Genomic DNA, 19432 nt, shown 5'->3' on the forward strand with positions numbered 1-19432 from the left:
CAGGGCAGGCAGGCTGGGGGTAAGAAGGTGGTCTCGGTGGGAGGAGGGGCCTGGGGCCTTCTCTTCTCAGCCCCAGAGTGCCCTGCTTCTGGGCTGGGAGAGGCTCTTTGGAGGATGTCCATGGAGGATGAAGGTGAGGACACCCTCAATGCTTTGAAAGGGGCCAGTACTGGGGTGAGTTGCTCTGTGCCCTGCCAGGCCTGCCATGGCCTCTGGAGGAGCCGTCAGACCCTGGAACCTTGAGAGAAAGGACAGCGGCTCCACCAGCCACAGAGGCCAGCACTGTTCCTACCCAGCACACTGTTCACTGTCCTTTTCTCTATGTAGGGACAGCTAACACCGTGAAAGGGGCAGCACCTTCTGGGGGTGACATCTCAGTAGGGCGGCCTCTGGGGCCCTCTGCAGCTGACAGGTCCTGGGGGCTCGGAGGCTCCTTGGGCAGAGCGAGCAGCTGTGGGCTGCATCTTCCTTTCCTGGGGCTGTGCTGCCAGTGCTGCCAGGCCCTGAGGCCAGGTACTTAAGGGCCCCCCTTGCCAGGCCCCAAGACATGGGGAGGGGCAGCTGCCTCAAATAGACAGTGACTTCAGGCCCTGGCTGGTCTGGCCCACTTCTGCCTCTTCCCCAAATAGCCAGGGGTTGGTCCCGGGCCCATTCAGGCCCCCCAAAGCTCAGGCTGGCCTGCTGAGCTGATTCCAGAGTGGCTGGTGGGGATTGCTCTCAGTGGTCAGGACTGCCACCCCTCAGGTCCTAGAGTGAAGTGTAGTCAGGGGGTGCTCCAGATACTTGCCCATTCCCAGTCACCTGCACACATACTGGGCAATTGCAGCTGATTTCTATTTCCAGGGCCTGGGAAAAGGAAAAAGAGGGACAGGGAGCTGGGTTTCCGTGTCAGGCCCTCCTCCACCAGAACACGGGGCAGTGGGCCAGGTGTGAGACAGAGCACATGTGTGTGCACACACGTGTCCCTGTGGACTGGGTCCAGGCCTCTGCTCATACTGTCCTTCTGATACCCGGGTCCTCGCTCAGGAGGCTCGGTGGGCTCAGAACCTGGGGATTCCTGGGTTTGCCTGCCAAGGTGTACTTGGGAGTCACACCTGTGAGGGGCAAGGGTTTGCAACAGAGGCTGCTGGGGTCCCACTGGAGCTGAGAGGGTCCTTTGGAGGTAACCTGAATGAATGAACCAGGGGGAAGCCACTTACCTGTGACTGGACACACAGACCACCCTCTCTGGGGAGGGGGTGTTACTTGGGGCAAGGCAGCTCTCATTCACTGAAGGTGACTCCAGGTGGGGCGGGGGTTGAGGTGGGGGGGGACTGGGGGATGGGCGCCTGTCTCAGCTGTGAGCCAGCTACGGCTATGCTGCTGGCAGCTGGGAATGAGTGTCTGGGTCATGGAGGGGGCCTGGGTACCCTGCAGTACCCACTGCAGGAGACCTGGTAGCACTGGATGCCTGGCCACGGCAAGCTTTGGAGGTGAGCCCAGGCCCTGGACTCCAGAGATGACACCACTGCCGCTGGCCCTGCCAGCCCAGGCTGAGCGTCCAGGTGGCGGGGGTCGAGAATGCCAGGCATGGAGAGACTGTCCTTTCTGTGGGTGAGAGCCTGGCATGGGAGGGGTGGCAGTGTGGGCAGCCAGAGCCCTGAGCATCGGCACTGGGCAGCCTTCAGCCTTCTTCTTGCCTTGTGTCCCCAAGGCACTTGTAGTCACCACCCCACCCCGCAGTGAAGGAGTCCTCTTGCAGCCCCTCCAAAGCTTCCATCGTCTCCCGCTACCTAGGAACTGTGTTGATATACTGAGTTCGTAAATGACCCGGAGTGTGCAGGCACCACTCTGCCCTGAGGATGGTTGAGGAGACAGTTGGAGGATTCTGTCCCTTTCCCAGGCTCCAGGGCCAACTGTGAATTGGCTGCCACCTCAAGTTGTCTACTTTCTGTGTAGCCAAGGACCAGGGCTTTGTCTGCGGTCATACCCTGGGCATAGTTTGCTGACCTGACCGTGGCAGCACCTCTGTTCAGAGAGGACCACTGCCTCCTGGTCCCAGACCAGCAAAGGGCCTGTGAAGACACACTTGTGGACCCTCCAAAGCTGGAGGGGCTGGGCCTCATGTGCCTCAGTATTCTGGTTCCCAGCAGAAGGGTCCTTAGGACACCCATGGTCCCAGTTCTGCTCCCTACGGGGTGGAAGTCTGTGCCCCTCCACCACTCACAGCTCCTGGTCAGCCCTGCCCTGCTATTGGCACCCCCTCCCCCATTCCCGGGTCTTTCTCTGGTGATTGTGCCCCACCGACTCCTGCAATGTCAGGAGAGAGGGAGAGGAATGTTGGAAAACTCCCACCAGCGGCCTCAGCCTAGAGCAGACGGGCCATTTTGTGTTCGATTCAGGGAGTGCAGGGATGGGCCCACAGGGCTGGTGGGTGAGCCCTGAAAGAGGGAGGAGCACAGAGTGGTCGCCGGAAATGGTGCTGCCGCCTCTGCGCCTCTGCGCCTCTGCTCCAGGGGTTCCAGCCTGGCCTGGGAGTGCCTGTTGGAGGAGCAGGGATTCAGCGGGTGGGGAGCACAGGGGCCCCGGGAGGAGGTTACTGCTCTGATCCTGCCTTTGGTGCGAGTGCGACTGAGTGTGCATCAGTGGTTGTGTGCACGTGTGTAAATGGGTGAGAGTGAGCATGGAGGTGTTACAGTGTGTATATGCAGAGGTGTGTGTATGTGAGTCTGTGTAAACAGGTGTGGGTAAAGGAACACGTGGGCGAGCATGAGTGTGAGTGCGTACGGAGCGTGTGTGTTTAAGTGCATGAACGCAGGGGCATGTGTGTGCGAGTGAGGCTCCCGTGCGGCTTAGGGTGAGAGACTGGGCAGCGCGGCCTTCGGAGGAGGCTGGCGGTTCGGTTTACGGTAGATCCAGGGCCGCCTCCCCCCTGGCCCTCCGCACAGCGCCCCCCGCCCACTTCTCAAGCACAAGTCAAAGCAGAATAAGGTCAGGACTCACTCGGAGTCCGGGAGTGGCTGACGCTGACCATCAGGTTCGGTCCAGCTGGGCCACCAGGTCCTCCCTCCCCGACCAAGGCGCTTTCGACCCCCAGCCGCAGGTGTCCCCGCCGCCCTCCCGGAGGAGGTGACTCGGGCCGGGCGGGCCGCGCGCATTCCTGAGCCTTGAGTCAGCGCGGCCGCCCCCTCCGGCCGGGCCCGCCCCCGGCGCGCACGCCCCTCGCTCCATGGCATTCCCGGGCGGGCGGGCGGGGACTCGGCGCGGGTGCCCTCGGGCCGGCGGCGGCAGCCCCTCCCCGAAGCCCTCAGGACCCCCGAGGCCCCGGTGCCGGCGGCGGCGGTGAGTGAGCGCGCGCGGCTGGGGGCGCGGGGCGCGGGCCGGGTGGGTTCCGGAGCTGCGTCCGCCGCGCGCGGGGCCCGTCCCCACCCCTCCACGGCCGAAGCCGCTCGGAGCGGCCGGAGTCTGGCTGCGTCCCGGCTTCGGGCGACTCTCCGCCCGAGGCGGCCGGACTTTCCTTCCCGGAGTTTCCCGAGCCGCCCGAGGAGGCGGCCCAGCCCCGGATTCCTAACCCGGCGCGCCGCAAAAATAGCCCGTGGCCGGATTAGTGCGTCCCGGCGGCCTGACCCGGCCGGACATCTCGGCTCCATCCCCCGCCCGACAGCTGAGGGTCCCGGGAGCGGGAGGGCTCGGAGTCCGGGGGTGTCCCCAGGCGCCTCTGAGCTGTACCCTCCCCCCCTTACGCTTTCCTTCCCGGCCACCACCAGTGGGTGGTGTCTCCAAGTCGAAACTCCAGCTCAGAGGGTGGGACTTCTCCGGATCATCCCTGTCCCAGCCGTGTTCCCTGGGGATGGGAATAATTTCAGCAATAATAGCAGTAGCTGTGGAACTGGAGGGGGTGCGGTGGGCGGTGCGAGGAGGGAGTGACCCCACCTTCCGCTTCACAACCCAATCTCCCCGGCTCTAAACACTGGACGCTGCCGGGCACTTTCCCTACCCTGTGCTCAGTGGCCAAGAGGAGCAGGCCAGGGCTGAGCCTGTGGCCACCACACGGTGCCTCAAAGCAGGCCTGCTCTTGGCTGGGGAGATTGCTGGACCCCAGGTGCTCAGGGCACTGGGGGAGGGCCTGGCTGTCTGCCCTGCTGGGGGCATGTCTGTGGGCCTGGGTGGGGAATGGGCAGGGGAGCCAGATGGTCCTGAGCAGAGTTCCTTCTTCTGTGTGTGCAGTTTGGGGTGGTGCGTCTGTGTGTCTCTCTGGGTGGGCGAGGTCTGCGTCTGGAGGCCCTAGCCCTGTGCTGGGAAAGGCCCCCCCACCCCCACCTGGGGACTTCCTGGCAGAGAAGATTCAAGGATGAAACTGGCTTTTCAGGTTTGGCCCAGCCAGATGCTGGGTTCTCCCCACCCCTGTGGAGCCAGCCCTAGCCCCCTTAGCCCCCACCCAGAGGCTGGGAGGAAGCTGGGCCACCCAGCAGATGGCGGGGGCCCAAGGGGTCCCTGAGGCTGAGCCCCCTGCAACCAGGGGTTATTCTGGGTTCTTTTCCTTGAGAAAAGCAGGGGCTACTAGTGGGGCATAAGAGTTGAGTGGCCCTGGATGGTATGTGCCAGGCCCCAGGCTGCTTCCCAAACCCTCCAAGCAATCTCTGCCCATTGCACAGGAAGCTGACTGAGAGCACCAGAGCTGGAGCACTGCAGTGACAGCATCCCCCGTCCAGCGTTAGTGGGCCGGCCGGCAAACCACTGCCCTTGGGAGCTCCAATTCTAGGGGAGCCCTTGGTTCAGAGGGAGCCGCCCAGGCCTCGCCTGCCTTCCTGGGCCCACCCTCAGGGCCTCTGGACTCAAGCTGCTGCTCGGGGCACCTCCTGTAGCTCCTCTCCCCAGATGTGAGGGGCTCCCCCCGCCCGCACCTCCCCAGCTCCAGTCCCTCCATGTCATCGGTGTCTGTGGCAGGATCGACTTTCAGCCCAAGGATCAGATTCCTTAGCTTCTGCCTGTTTTCTGGGTTAGGTGTGTTTGAGGGTGACTCCTTCCTCCCTGAACTGAGATGCTCTGGGTGGAGGTGGGGTGGAGTGGTGGCCCAGAGGGGCCTGTTAGCCCTCCCCAGCCTGAGGAGCCCAGATGGTCTGCCCCTCCCCTGGGGGGCTGTGGCCACCTCCCCAGCTCCTGGGCAGACATGGCCCCAGGCTTTGAACCCCCCTGGAGGCTTGGTGACCACAGGTGGTGACTGGCCTCTCTGAGCCTCAGTTTCCTGATCTGTAAGATGGACACAGAGGACTCCTGCAGGGGTTGTGACAGGTCAGTGGGGCTAGCCAGAATCAGGTTTGAGGCAGGTGTGCCAGGCTTCTGCTGACTGAAGCCATTTCTGCTCCGATAATCGACTTCAGGGGCTTGGTGTCCCCTCCCGCGGCCTTACAGATACTATCCAGCAGCTGACGTGTCCTGAGAAGGGTTGCTAAGCCAGAGGGTATGTGGGCACCGGGAGCTCGTTTGGGGGTGAGGGTTGGTCAGGGGCACTTGTGGGGCCTCTGACTGGTGACTAGGCTGCTCATCTGCCTTCTGTCCAGGCCTGTTGCTGGGATGTGGGTCTTTTCACTGTGTAGCTTGAGACAGGCTTGCACGTAACTCCCGAGGTCCAGCTAGATCCCAGATTGTCCCACCCAGAAGCTATAGCTGAGCCCCTGCCCTACCCCACTGCTGGCTGTGTGGCACGGACGGGTCCTCTGACCTTTCTGAGCCTGGGGCACCCCGACCCCAGGGTGCGTCCACCCTGCCAGACCCAGCCGGGTCGTAGGCTTTAATTCTGGTGGCCAGTGACCCTCTGGGTCATAGTCTGCTGAGGCTTTGGGCAGCGCCCAGTCCACAGGGCCAGTGCTCCCTTTCCTGCACCACCCTCCCAGGGCAGTTACCTTCAGGGCCTCCTATGCAGAGAGCCTCCTGTGGTTCTGTTGTTGGATCCCTGCATTCCTATCATCTGGGGTGACAGCTGGTGATGGGCGCCTTGGGGGGGCAGGGATCCGATGTGTCCTCCTGGGGACAGCACGGGGCACCCAGCAAGCCATTGGCCAGGTGTCAGGTCTGCCCTGCTCCCTTCTGAACCTCATATCTTCCACAGAAAAGTGGAGGGGTCTCTGGGAGGGGTGAGGGCCTGGCCAGGATCATTCCCGATAAGATGCCGGTTACTGATGGTGAGGTCAAGAGGCACAGAGCAGCCAGCTCACTTTCGCTTTGCCACATGGTAGCACGTAGTGGAGGACTGAATTCTAGGCTGCCAGACAGCTGGTGATTCCCGCCTCCCAAGGGAGACCTGGGGCTGGGCATCAGACTAGGGGTCAGACAGGACACTGAGGGTCAGAGGTCAGGGTTCACGTGGGGAGGTCAGAGGAGCTGGCGCATCCTGGGACCATGCTCAGGTGAGCTGGGCACACGTCTGGGCAGGTGTCCTGGGGTGGGCCCAACTGCTCCAACTGACATGGGTGGCCAGTGGTCCCGTGGGCAGGGTAGGCCCCAGGCTTGGTGGGTCTGGTCCTGGGGCTGGGCCGCTTGCTTGACCTCCAGCTGCCCTTGGTCCGTGTTGTCCCTCAAGTGTGCGGGGCAGGCCTAAGTGCAGAAATTGAGGGTCCAGCTTAACCCCGGCCACAGCCTGTCCAGGCCTGGGTGGGCCAGAACTTCTCCCCGGTCTCCTCCTGCCTCTTGGCCACACCTTCCCAAACTGGGCCTCCCCAAAGGGTGTGGCCTGGGTCCTCCCACGCCTTGTGCTCTGGTTGAACGCGCTCCCAGGCCCTCGTTGGGGAGCTCCCCACAGCCGGCAGGCATCACAGCCTGCTCGTTTGTTTGTTTGTTTGTTTCTTTTTGGTTGAAGTATAGATGACTTACAATATTATATTCGTTTCAGGTCCAGCCTGTTTTTTTTTTGATTCAGCTGCTGCTTCTCGAGCACCTACTGTGTGCCCAGCACTGCTGTGGCCCCTGATTTTCAGAGGGGAAAATTCAGGCTATCTCAGGGTTGCAGGTGGTAGAGGGGAGCTGGGTCAGTGCACAGTGTCTCAGGCCAGGCTCCCCGACATCGGCCTGCCTGCACGGGCTCCTGCTTCTGGACCCCCCTGGACCCCTGCCCAGGGTCCCCCATCATCCCCAGAGCAGGCATGGCTGCTTCTCAGGGCTGCCCCACAGCCCTCCGCCCTGCTGGCTGCAGCGGCTCCCCCTCCCCTCGCTCCCGCTTAAAGCAGCCCTGGTGGTCCCGGTACCCTGCGGGCCCTCCCTCTGCATCCCCTCCAGCCTCACCCCACACTCCTGAGCTGCTCAGAGCTCCGTCCTCACAGTTAGCTTTTGCTTCGTCAGCCTCCCCACTGCGCTTCTAGTTGCCTGTTTGGGTGTCTCCTGGTGGGTCTGGGCCCCGGGTGGGCAGCCACGAATGTCACCAGAGTGACTCAGACGGCAGGCAGGCCCTCCCTGGGCTGTGGTCTCTCCCTGCACTGAGGGGCAGCAGAGCAGAGATGCTGTTGGGATTCCCCCTCAGGGACCGTCTAGGAACAAGAGCCCACTGTGCGCCTGGGGGAGACCCAGACACTGAGCCACTGTCTCCTCTGGGCGGGCACTGTGCCCCTTCCCAGCCCAGACTCTTTGTCCGGTCTGGACCCGACCCTCCCCCACACCCTCAGGGTCCACTGTGGAGCCACCCCCGACCCTGCTTGTGAATCCCACCCCCTTGATGCCCAGATTGCCGCAGGGGCGCTGGGGGATTGGGCACACAGGGGTGGGTCAGGCCGGGAACCCATAGCACTGAGGGCAGGGAGCTGTGGGGGTTATGGGGCACCCTCCAGCCTCTGCCCCAGACACAGGAGGGATCTGGTGGGGTGAGGGCCACCAGGAGGTCTGTATGTCCAGGCAGGGAGCTGGTGCCTCCCTCGTGAGGTGAGCGGCTCCTGTGTCTGGTGGGCCCAGGCCAGCGGGGGTTGGGGGGGCATCTGGCTCCTGTGTGTGCTCACCACCCGCTTCCCACCTCCTTGCTTGTGCTGCTCCTGTTCCCACCCGGCCATGTGGTAGCTCCTCCTCCCAGAGCCAAGTGAAGGGGCATCTTTGGGAATTTGCCGTCACCCCACTTCATGGGGACTGGCCCCTGCTAGCTCGTGCTCTGGAATGACAGTGATCATTCAGCAGTGGCTCTGGAGCAGCCCTGTCCTAGGCACTGTGGACCCGGCATGACAGGACCGGGCCGCACACACGTGGGTGTGCTCCCGACCGTGCCAAGGGAATCCAGGGCCTGTCAGGGAGGGGCCGCCTGACTGAGGCGGGGGATCCTTGAACACGTGGGCAGAATGCGTGTACTGGGAGAGCCAGGTGTGAGGAGAGGCTGTGGGAGCACAGTGGGAGCCAGGGAGGTTCGCAAGTGTGTGTGTGGCGCTGAGCCAGTCAGCTGGCAACGGTTCCTGGCACTCCTGAGTGGAGAACCAGCTTCTGTCACCTAGAGGTGCTGGGCGTGCGCAGGCTCCTGTAGGGGCTCGTCCCTGGCACCCAGCCTGCCGGGTACCAGCAGTGATCCCAGGTCCACACTTGGCCTCTCTAGACCTCACAATAGCTTTACCAGGAGCGTATGAAACTCTGTGAGGCATGGGGTGGCCGGGTGGCAGGGGCAGACTTAAGGTACCATAGCCTCCCCCATCTGAAATGCTAAGGGGGTCCCCATCCTGTCTGGCCCCTTCCCGACAAGGCCCCATGGGCACAGCACCATCTGAGGAGTCCGATCGCCCGGATCTCCACCTGGCAGGCCCGGCCCGCCGTGGCTCAGAGGGTGCACCCAGGGTGCTGTCCCAGCCCTGCAGGTTCTGGACGCACCTCTCAGCGCCTTCTGCCTTCTCGATAAGCCTAACACTGTCTGAGGTTCCACCATTAGTGCTTGAGACCTGGAGCTGTCCTGCCCAGTCATTTCCTTACCAGCAGGGAGAGCTTACAATCACCTTGGTCTGTGAAGGGAGGGCTGGCGGATGACAAGGAAGACGCTGCCCTCCCAGGATGCTGACCTGTGGCCTGGTCAGCCACAGCCGTGCAGGGCTGGGCTGGGTTGTGGTGCAAGTTGGATGCTGAGTGCTGGTCCCAGAGGGACCCAGTTCTCAGTCAGGATGCCCTCATGTCAGACGCTGCCTCCATCCCCTCCAGGGACCCTCCATCTGACCGCAGCTTGTGGGGCTCAGTGTAGGCGGGGCCAGGAAGGGATTCCCAGGGATGTGGGAACAAATGCTGCCCTCAGCCCTTTTCCTGAGACCAGAGCAGGTGAGGGCAGGGGAGAGAGGCTTGGCCCTGGGAGCTATGTTGTGATGGAAAGACTCCTGGAACGTGAGGGATGGGCCAAGAGTCAGAAGGCATCCCCGGACTGCCTCCCTCCAGGCCTGTTCCTGGTTGGGGCAGGGCCAGTGGGAACCGTGATTAGTGTTCAGGCTCAGCCCCATTTGGTACAGGGCCAGTAGGCGCTGCCAGCTGCATCCTGGCCTGGTCTCCAGTCAATATAGGGCCAGTAGGACCTGTGTGCTGGGTCCCGGGCTGGTCCCCGATTGTCATAGGGCCAACAGAAGCTGTGAGTGTTGTCCTGGGCCTATCCCTGGGTGGCAGAGGGCCGCTAGGAGCTGGGAGCAGCATCCTGGGCTCTCCGTGTTTTGTGAGCAGCACAGCAGTGTTCTGTGCCATCCCGCGTCTGTGTCTTGGGGCCGGGGGTGGGGGGGGCGGGGCGGGATGAGCAACATCCTTGGCCGTTCCCAGGTCCATAGAGAGCTGGGGGTGGTGGTGGCTCTGGGCAGGGTTCTGGACCCCTGGACCTTCCCTGATCTGTAAAGGGCCAGTAGCAACTGTGTCCTTAGTTGTGCCGCCTGAATATGTGGCCTTGGGCAAGACAGGCCTCTCTTTCTAGGCCTCAGTTTCCCTGTTTGTAAAGTATTTTCTCTGTATCTTTCCAGGCAGTTGAGAGGGAGGCTCCAAAGTAGAAGCTGTTTCTAGCGACCTCAGTGGATGGGTCACAGACCCCGCAGGTCAGAATCTTCAGGGTCTGAAGCTCTGAGAGGCTGAGGAATTTTGGAGTCTCCACCACGCCCCTGCTATCCTTGCCCCCGTAGTTCTAGGAACCCTTCTAGTCTTGGATATCCTGTTTCCTTCCTGTGATCCTTCCTGTGATCCTGTGGCCACCCTGTGATCCTTCTCTGGGGCCAGGGAAGCAGATACGCCCTGAAACTGCCATTTCGTAAAGGGAGAATTAAGTGCCAAGGAGCCATGCTTATGTGGCCACTGCCTCCCGGTCACATGGCCAGGCTGGGGTGGCCCAAATCAAGCCCTGGCCTCTCTGCTCTGGGTCCTGGGCCCTCCCCCTGTGCCCAGGTAATGTGGGACAGGGGTCTCAGATGCTTAAGGTGGCAGAGAGCAAGGCGTCTCGGAGCACTGTGGGGCTTTGCTGCTGTTTCTGGGCCTGTGGCGCCCCCTTGTGGTCACAGTGGCCTTTTCACCAGGTGGTTTCCAGGAGGTCCCTTGGCTATAGGAGCCCTTGGCCCCTGGGAAGCCAGGTGGTCCCTCTTCTGAGAGATGGAGGGACCATGCACCCTGTCGTGGGCATAGTGAGCCCTCTGTCTCTGGAGCAGCTGTCATGGTGGTTAAGAAGCTGACGTCTGTGTCCAATAGGCTTGAGATTTGCCCCGTGTACAGACCGGGCCAGCCCCTAGGCTTGCCTCTGCCCTCGTGCTTATTCATACCTCTGCACTGGCCATTCCCAGTGTGGGGAACACCCTGCCACCTAACCTTGCTCACTAGATCAACTCGAAAGCCTTTGCTCAGACGTCACCGCACAGAGAGGCATCGCTCCTCTGACGACTGTAATGTGCTGGTTTTTGCTTTATCTTTTAATTAACTTTTAAAAAAATTTTACTTATTTTTGGCTGTGTTGGGTCTTCATTGCTGCACGCGGGCTGTCTCTGGTTGCAGAGAGCAGGGGCTACTCTTCGTTGTGCGCGGGCCTCTCATTGCGGTGGCTTCTCTCATTGCGGAGCATGGGCTCTAGGTGTGCGGGCTTCCGTAGTTGTGGCACGCAGGCTCAGTAGTTGTGGTGCACGGGCTTAGTTGCTCTGTGGCATGTGGGATCTTCCTGGACCAGGGATCGAACCCATGTCCCCTGCATTGGCAGGCGGATTCTTAACCACTGCGCCACCGGGAAAGTCCTAATGTGCTGTTTTATCCCTGTCACACGTTGCAGCCTTTAGCACAGTGTATCTACATGTGAGCTTATTGTTTGTCTGGACTCTAAGCTTGAGGAGTGCAGGGATTTTGTCTGTTTCGGTTTCCCTGCTTCTCCACCAACATGTCCCAAGCACCTAGGAGTGGCTCATAGTAGGTCCTCAGCTATTCATCACATGAATGCATGTTGTTTGAGGACCTAGTGTGTGCCTAGCCATGTCTTTCGGGACGACAGAGGCAGGAACCAAGCGTGTGGGTGCTGAGCCCATGCTGGGACTCTGGCAGCGGAGCCGTGCCCACGCCTGTTGGGCTGTCCCTGCTTCTCCCTCCTCCTGTGTCTGGGCCCCGTGGACCCTCAGAGATCTGCCAGTGCTGTTTTTTGGCTGCGCCATGCAGCTTGCAGCATCTTAGTTCCCCGACCAGGGATTGAACCCGGGCCCCCGGCAGTGAAAGTGTGGAGTCCTAACCACTGGGCTGCCAGGGAAGTGCCTGTCAGCGCTGTTATTGAATAACACACCACGCCCCCTAGGCCCCCCTAGCTCTGCCTGGAACCATGGGTGAGGCCCGCAGGGACAGCACCAGCAGCCTGCAGCGCAAGAAGCCGCCGTGGCTGAAGCTGGATATCCCGGCCGTGGTGCCCCCGGCAGCAGAGGAGTCCAGCTTCCTGCAGGTAGGCCCTGGCCAGCGGGGGCTGCAGGTGCAGCCCATCCAGCCGCCTCACTGGGTCCCCGTTGCCCAGCCCCTGAGACGCCAGGCGTTCCTGCGGAGTGTGAGCATGCCGGCCGAGCCCACCCGCGTCCCCTCATCCCACCAGGAGCCCCGGCGGCCGGCGCTGCAGCGCCAGATGTCCATCACACAGACCATCCGCAGGTACTTCGCTGTCCCGGCTGCTCCGCGGCGGGTTGGGGGCTGGGCCGGTGGGACAGAAGCAGGCATACAGGGTCCCCTTCGGGCACTGGGGCTGGAAGTGGGGCAAGGGCTTTCTCCTCCATCCCGTCCCCTCATCACCCTGTCCTCCTCCTGCTCTGGGGACTGACTGCTGTCACCTACTGCCTTTCTCTGCTCCCCCCAGAACTTGCTCTCTCCTCTCTCTCTCACCCGCCCCCCCACCCAATGCTCTGGTCCCCCCTGAACAGCCGACAGGTGCGCTTTGGGCGTGTCCACACTCTGCCCCTGTTGGGTGCCCCTGCTGCCCGCAGGGCCCTCACACAGCGCTCGTCTCTCTCTTGGTCCCTCCTCAGGTACCTCGGGCAGGGCATGAGTGTGTTGGCGTCAGCTGGCGTGTGCATGGCTTGTGACCTCTCGGGAGCTGCCAGTGTGGTTGGTGTTCCCCGGGGGCTCCTGACGGCAGGTGCTGGCAGTGGTTTTGCTTGCATGTCCAAGGACTATGGGCAGCCTGCCTGGGTGTGCGGCGCCCCCCGCCTGACTTCTGTGGTGTCCAAGGTCAAGCTGCTGCCCAGGGCCACGCTTTCTCTGGCTGAGCTAAGGGCTGAACTCTGACCTCTGTCTCCAGACTCAGTGTCTCCCCACAAATGCCCGTCTCAGGGATGGAGTGAGGGCCTGTGTGAAATACTCACCTATTTCACCAAGGCCTGCCATCTCTGGTGCTGGTGGCAGCTTGGAGCTGGCTAATTGTTTAGCGGGTGGCCAGGGCCGAAACCCACCTATCCTCTTAATCAGACCCAGCCCACCTGGACCCCAGACCCTGGAATGTCCGGAGGCTTGGGGCGGGCATGCTGCCCAGGTGGACTGCCTCTGAGGCCCCTGCTGGGGAGAGGGGACAGCTGGCCCCCCCTTGCTGAGTCCCTCCCCTGGCAGGGGCACTGCTGACTGGTTTGGAGTGAGCAAGGACAGTGACAGCACCCAGAAGTGGCAGCGCAAGAGCATCCGTCACTGCAGCCAGCGCTACGGGAAGCTGAAGCCCCAGGTCATCCGGGAGCTAGACCTGCCCAGCCAGGACAACGTGTCGCTGACCAGCACTGAGACGCCCCCTCCTCTGTACGTGGGGCCATGCCAGCTGGGCATGCAGAAGGTATGCCCTCCCGCTGCTGCCTCCCACAGTTCCCTCACTCTGCTGCCCTGAGCTGGGGCTGGGGACACAGCCAGTCTAAGCACAGAGGTTGCTTGGAGCTCACGGTCTGGGCGGGTGGTCGGATGGTCCCGTAAAGGCACCTAAGATACTCTCTGGGAAGCGGGGCTTGGGGGAGAGGACAAGTCCTGGGATTGTACCACAGGCCAGCCTCTGGGTGGGAGAGCATCCCAGGATGAACAGCAGCGTAAAGGAAATACAGGCGGAGAACGGGACCCCTCTGGTGCAGTGGGGTGGGGTGGTACCCACTCAGCTGTCCAGGGAGCCTCTGGGCAGCGGGACGAGCAGCAGCTGTGTTCTCCATGGCGGGGCCGGGTGGGGGAGGAGCCCCCTTGGCTATGACCCAGCCCCCGACTCCTGCATCTCCTCCCCTCCTCCAGATCATAGACCCCCTGGCCCGGGGCCGGGCCTTCCGCTTGGCGGATGATGCCGCCGATGGCCTGAGTGCCCCGCACACGCCGGTCACGCCGGGTGCCGCCTCCCTCTGCTCCTTCTCCAGCTCCCGTTCGGGTTTCAACCGGCTCCCGCGGCGGCGCAAGCGCGAGTCGGTGGCCAAGATGAGCTTCCGGGCAGCCGCTGCGCTGGTGAAGGTGGGTGCAGGGGCCGGGGTGGGGGCGGGGGCTGAGCCAGTACCACGCTGCGTCCTCACCCCCTCGCTGGCAGGGCCGCTCGGTTAGGGATGGCACACTGCGCCGGGTCCAGCGCCGAAGCTTCACTCCTGCCAGCTTCCTGGAGGAGGACACGGCTGACTTCCCCGACGAGCTGGACACATCCTTCTTTGCCCGGGTAAGAGCCTGGCACCATCACCCATGACCCCTGTGCCTATGCTTCCCACACTGACCACGCGTGTTTGCTCAGGAAGGTGTCCTCCACGAGGAGCTGTCCACATACCCAGATGAGGTGTTCGAGTCCCCATCGGAGGCAGCGCTTAAGGACTGGGAGAGAGCCCCAGAGCAGGCGGACCTCACGGGTGGGGCCCTGGACCGCAGCGAGCTGGAGCGCAGCCACCTGATGTTGTGAGTGCTTCCTGGCGGACTCCGAGGGGGCCGGGGGGCAGGTCCTGCGGCTCTCAGGAGCAGCTGGCCCCAAAGGCACGACCCTAGAGGGCCCCGGGAGGAGGTCATCTTGTGGACTGGGAGCCCAGCTTGGCAACTGTGTTTGGGGGACCCAGGGGTGGGCACCATTCGAGTCTGGACTGCCCACACCTGGAAGAGGATCTCAGTCCCAGAGCCCACAGGCTGGAGAGAATCTCGGGGGAAGGAGGAGGTGACGTAGTTAACACTTGCAGATTAGCCAGGGAACCTCATGTAGGTCCGAACCCACCTCCCTGCCATGCCAGGAGCAGCCGGGGATCATGCTTTTACTGGTGAGGTGTGGGCTGACATCAGCCTGTCACATAGTGTCTTCACCGCTAGTTGGGAGCAAGACAGACACGGAGTGTCGCCCATGTCCCGCCGGGGATGGACTGCGGCAGGTGGGAGGTCTGGGGCTGGGAGTGACGGCACCCCTTCCCCCAGGCCCCTGGAACGTGGCTGGCGCAAGCAGAAGGAGGGCGGTGCAGCGGCCCCGCAGCCCAAGGTGCGGCTGCGGCAGGAGGTGGTGAGCGCCGCGGGTCAGCGGCGGGGCCAGCGCATCGCGATGCCGGTGCGCAAGTTCTTCGCCAGGGAGAAGCGGCCGTATGGGCTGGGCATGGTGGGCCGGCTAACCAACCGCACTTACCGCAAGCGAATCGACAGCTATGTCAAACGCCAGATTGAAGACATGGACGACCACAGGTAGGCGTGGAGGGGATGCGGCTTCGGGGAGGCAAGGCTCCAGGTGGGCGTGGGGCTCCGGGTTGGGGATGCCGCCTCTGCTGACGCTTTGCCCCGCAGGCCCTTCTTCACCTACTGGCTCACCTTCGTGCACTCGCTCGTCACCATTCTAGCCGTTTGCATCTATGGCGTGGCTCCCGTAGGCTTCTCACAGCACGAGACCGTAGACTCGGTGAGCCTCGGCGCCTTCCCTGGCGAGCCCTGGGCTCTGGGCTCCCTCCCACCCATTCTGGGAGGAGAGGGCTCGGCTGAGCTCCGTCTGATCTTTCTCCCCAAACTTCCAGGTGCTGCGCAACCGAGGGGTCTATGAGAATGTCAAGTACGTTCAGCAGGAGAACTTCTGGATCGGGCCCAGCTCGGTGAGGATGGGGCCGGGGGGGGCGGGGCCCCTGGGCTGGCCGAGGGCCCGGCCGCAGCTGCACATCCTCTTTCCTGCAGGAGGCTCTCATTCACCTGGGTGCCAAGTTCTCGCCCTGCATGCGCCAGGATCCGCAGGTACATAGTTTCATCCACGCTGCGCGCGAGCGTGAGAAGCACTCGGCCTGCTGTGTGCGCAACGACCGGTCTGGCTGCGTGCAGACCTCGGAAGAGGAGTGCTCGGTGAGTGCCTGCCCACAGCTCAGCTCGCACCCTTGTCTGCACCTTGTGTTTGTGGTTACCTTGGGACTTCAGAGCCAGCTGGTTATCCTAAACCCCTAGTTCTCAGCACATTATGCCGTCCGTCTGTGCCAGGCCCCTTGCATAACATTTTCCTTTTTTCCCGCACCTCTTCCATCTCATGCCGCTCACCCTGTAGACCCTGTGTCCTTAATTTTTTCTTTCTTTTTTTTTTTTTTTTTTATGACCGCGCTGCAAGGCTTGTGGGATCCTAGTTCCCCGGCCAGGGATCAAACCCAGGCCCGGCATTGAAAGCGCCAAGTCCTAACTGGACCGCCAGGGAATTACGCATGTGTCCTTAATTTGGGTGTGCTCTTTCCACACGTGTCCATCTTGTTTTTTGTGCACGTGTCTTAAGTTTCTATAAATGGTATTGCCTTTTCCCACTAAATTAAAAAAAAATTTTTTTTTGAATACTTTTTTGGCTGCATCGGGTCTTATTTGCGGCAGGCGGGATCTTTGTTGTGGCAAGTGGGCTTCTCTCTAGTTGTGGCATGTGGGTTTTTTCTCTTCTCCGGTTGTGGTGCGTGGGCTCTGTAGTTTGTGGCACGCGGGCTCTCATTGAGGAGCACGAGCTCAGTAGTTGTGGCGCGAGGGCTCAGTTGCCCCGCGGCATGTGGGATCCCAGTTCCCCGACCAGGGATCGAACCCGTGTCCCCTGCATTGGAAGGCAGATTCATTAGCACTGGACCACCAGGGAAGTCCCTGAATTTTAAAAACTTTATCCACGTTTTTATCATCTTATTTGGAGGTGCCGCAGTTTGTACCAGTTCTCTGATTTTGGACACTGGTGGTTTCTATTTTTAAGCTAATAGGAACTATGCTGTTGAATTCCTTATAACCATCTCCCAACACGCGAGCAATTTCCAGACTTTAAGATCAGAGCGGTGGGGGTGTAGAGCCAGAGGGAGGAGCTCAGAATCAGTGCTTCTGATTCCTCCTGTCTGGGAACTGTACCGGGACGTGGGCTCTGACCAGGGCTGAGCCCGTGTCCTCCCACAGTCCACGCTGGCAGTGTGGGTGAAGTGGCCCTTCCATCCCAGCGCCCCAGACCTTGCTGGCCACAAGAGGCACTTTGGCTCTGTCTGCCACCAGGACCCCAGGTCAGTCCTGCCGGCCCCTCCCTTACTTTCCTTTGTCCACGTCTCCCTTGGGAGTGCGGGTGGAGAGAGGTACAATGGCTCTCCTTGTTGTCCAGTCGGGCAGGAGGGGGCTAAGCCAAGGGCACAAAGCAAGGACTGACCACATCCTGGGCTCGTGCAGGGTGTGTGATGAGCCTTCCTCCGAGGACCCCCATGAGTGGCCAGATGACATCACCAAGTGGCCGGTGAGCCGGGGTGGAGGGGTTGTTTGGGAGTCACCCTTATCGTGTGGGGGAGGAATCCACACCTCATCCATCAGCGATGCCACAGAGGTCCCCGTTGGGGGACCACCCTGTGCTTCCAGATGCTTTGCCCTGGCTGTTAGCCAGCCTGTCCATCCACCACAGCCTACCTCTCTGAGCAGAACCACGTGGAGCCTTGGGAGGTCAAATGACATTATTCCAATTTGACAGATGGTCAAACTGAGGCTTAGGGTGTAGTACCTGCTTGAAGTCAAAGGAAGCCTATTTCCCATCCTAGGAGCCTGTCCATCTTTGCCCCAACCAAGCATAGCGTGGGGCCCAAGGTTAGGGGAGACCCTGACCCAACTCACCCCCGTTTGTGACACAGATCTGCACCAAAAACAGCGCTGGGAACTACACCAACCACCCGCACATGGACTGTGTCATCACAGGCCGGCCCTGCTGCATTGGCACCAAGGGCAGGTAGGGCTGCCTGTGTGGGCATGTGCAGCTGGTCCTGGGCACAAAGTGTTGCCCTGGGGCTGTGCCCTCTTCCCCTCCCCAGTCCCAAAATAACTCAAGATACCAAGGGGCATGGGGTGAGGAAGGGGCTAGGCCTATCCAGGGCCAACAAAGGTGGGCAAGTGGGGCTGAAACCTGGGCCTGGAAGCCCTCCCAACTCTGGCCTGACCTTCCAGGTGTGAGATCACCTCCCGGGAGTACTGTGACTTCATGAGGGGCTACTTCCACGAGGAGGCCACACTCTGCTCTCAGGTAGGCCTCCGGGGTGAGAGTCCCTCCCCGTCCCCGCAACCACGGCGGGTGCTGACAGGCCACTCTGCACAGGTGCACTGCATGGACGACGTGTGTGGGCTGTTGCCCTTCCTCAACCCCGAGGTGCCCGACCAGTTCTACCGCCTGTGGCTGTCCCTATTCTTGCACGCTGGGCAAGTGACACCATGTGGGCTGAGCGGGGTTGGGTGGAGTGGGTGGTCCCAGGGACCCCAGGAGTAGCTGGTGAGCCTTCCCCGCTGAATGCCCCCCCTCCCCACAGGATCCTGCACTGCCTGGTGTCTGTCTGCTTCCAGATGACTGTCCTGCGGGACCTGGAGAAGCTGGCAGGCTGGCACCGCATAGCCATCATCTACCTGCTGAGTGGCATCACTGGTAACCTGGCCAGTGCCATTTTCCTGCCATACCGGGCAGAGGTAAGGCTGCCCCCAGGGTGGGGCCCTCCTACGTGCACCTGCTGCCCAGCATGAACTGGTTCCACCACAGAGTCGAGTTCCTACAGTGCCCCGCCTGGGAGCAGCTCCACTTGGCTCCTGTCCCGATACACTCTGGGCGGAGGGAGGTGGGACGGAGCGACCCGCTCAGGCCCACCGGCTCACAGGCACCCACACGCCCCCAGGTGGGCCCCGCCGGCTCGCAGTTCGGCATCCTGGCCTGCCTCTTCGTGGAGCTCTTCCAGAGCTGGCAGGTCCTGGCGCGGCCCTGGCGTGCCTTCTTCAAGCTGCTCGCTGTGGTGCTCTTCCTGTTCACCTTCGGGCTGCTGCCCTGGATCGACAACTTCGCCCACATCTCGGGCTTCGTCAGCGGGCTCTTCCTCTCCTTTGCCTTCTTGCCCTACATCAGCTTTGGCAAGTTTGACCTGTACCGCAAGCGCTGTCAGATCATCATCTTTCAGGTGGTCTTCCTGGGCCTCCTGGCTGGCCTGGTGGTCCTCTTCTACTTCTACCCTGTGCGCTGTGAGTGGTGCGAGTTCCTCACCTGCATCCCCTTCACTGACAAGTTCTGTGAGAAGTACGAGCTGGACGCTCAGCTCCACTGAGCTGGTGGGGTGCTGGGGCCGTGTGCCCTGTGGGCCGGGGCCAGGCCTGAGGCTCGGGACTCCGCCTGCGAGCCCTGCTCCCCTTGCACAGACCCCTTGTGCCGTGTTCACTGCTGTTGAACCCCTCGTACTTCCAGGCATTTATCACAGTAGTTCCCGAGATTACCTTCTAACTAGCCTCTCGACGACCACCTCATGTGGCCAATAAATGGACCGGGAGCGTTTTAGCTGCCACTAACTTGACCAGAGCTGCCTCCTCCTTTCCGGGTTCTGGCTGGAGGCTGTGGAGGGAGGTCCTTCAGTGCCCAGGCCTCCCACTCGCAAGTCCCCAGAACAGGGAACTCAAGTGTCACGTACGCCTCCCAGGGAAGTCCTCAGCCAAGTGCACACACCCTGTCCCCGTTCTATAGAAGGACTGGTAGGCGACAAAGGGACAAGGACCTATGAATGCAGTCACACTTCCCCATCCACACTGAGAGGTGCCCCACCCCAGCCCTCCCTGCCCAGCTGGCAGCTCCAATTCCAGCCCCGAGCCA

At 61.8% G+C, this 19432-nt stretch overlaps 1 protein-coding gene across 4 annotated transcripts; it reads left to right on the forward strand.

Moving 5' to 3' along the window:
- Positions 1–11715: 11715 nt before the first annotated feature.
- Positions 11716–19103, forward strand: RHBDF1 (rhomboid 5 homolog 1). 4 transcript variants are annotated; one of them, XM_082856355.1, is made up of 18 exons: positions 11716–11851; positions 11921–12051; positions 12318–12422; positions 13000–13213; positions 13651–13860; positions 13934–14056; positions 14129–14286; positions 14788–15045; positions 15145–15256; positions 15369–15443; positions 15523–15684; positions 16744–16844; positions 17005–17068; positions 17454–17548; positions 17764–17839; positions 17912–18012; positions 18120–18273; positions 18477–19103. In XM_082856355.1, the coding sequence occupies exons 1-18, from the start codon at positions 11735–11737 to the stop codon at positions 18894–18896; spliced, it is 2676 nt and encodes an 891-aa protein (XP_082712481.1). In that variant the 5' UTR covers positions 11716–11734; the 3' UTR covers positions 18897–19103. The 4 variants fall into 4 exon arrangements, with proteins under 4 accessions (XP_082712481.1, XP_082712479.1, XP_082712482.1 ...); XM_082856353.1 differs by having other exon boundaries at positions 11716–12051; XM_082856356.1 differs by lacking the exon at positions 12318–12422.
- The last annotated feature ends 329 nt before the right edge of the window (positions 19104–19432 follow it).

Source organism: Leucopleurus acutus (assembly GCF_964270905.1).
Source record: "Leucopleurus acutus genome assembly, chromosome: 16".
Classification (NCBI taxonomy): Eukaryota; Metazoa; Chordata; class Mammalia; order Artiodactyla; family Delphinidae; genus Leucopleurus; species Leucopleurus acutus.

Excerpts from the sequence above, each read along its gene's own strand:
- RHBDF1 (XM_082856353.1), top strand. The coding sequence starts at position 11,735 with ATGGGTGAGGCCCGCAGGGACAGCACCAGCAGCCTGCAGCGCAAGAAG. Across the intron at positions 17,549-17,763 it reads TGCATTGGCACCAAGGGCAG|GTGTGAGATCACCTCCCGGG; the intron begins GTAGGGCTGCCT and ends CTGACCTTCCAG. Across the intron at positions 18,274-18,476 it reads TCCTGCCATACCGGGCAGAG|GTGGGCCCCGCCGGCTCGCA; the intron begins GTAAGGCTGCCC and ends ACACGCCCCCAG.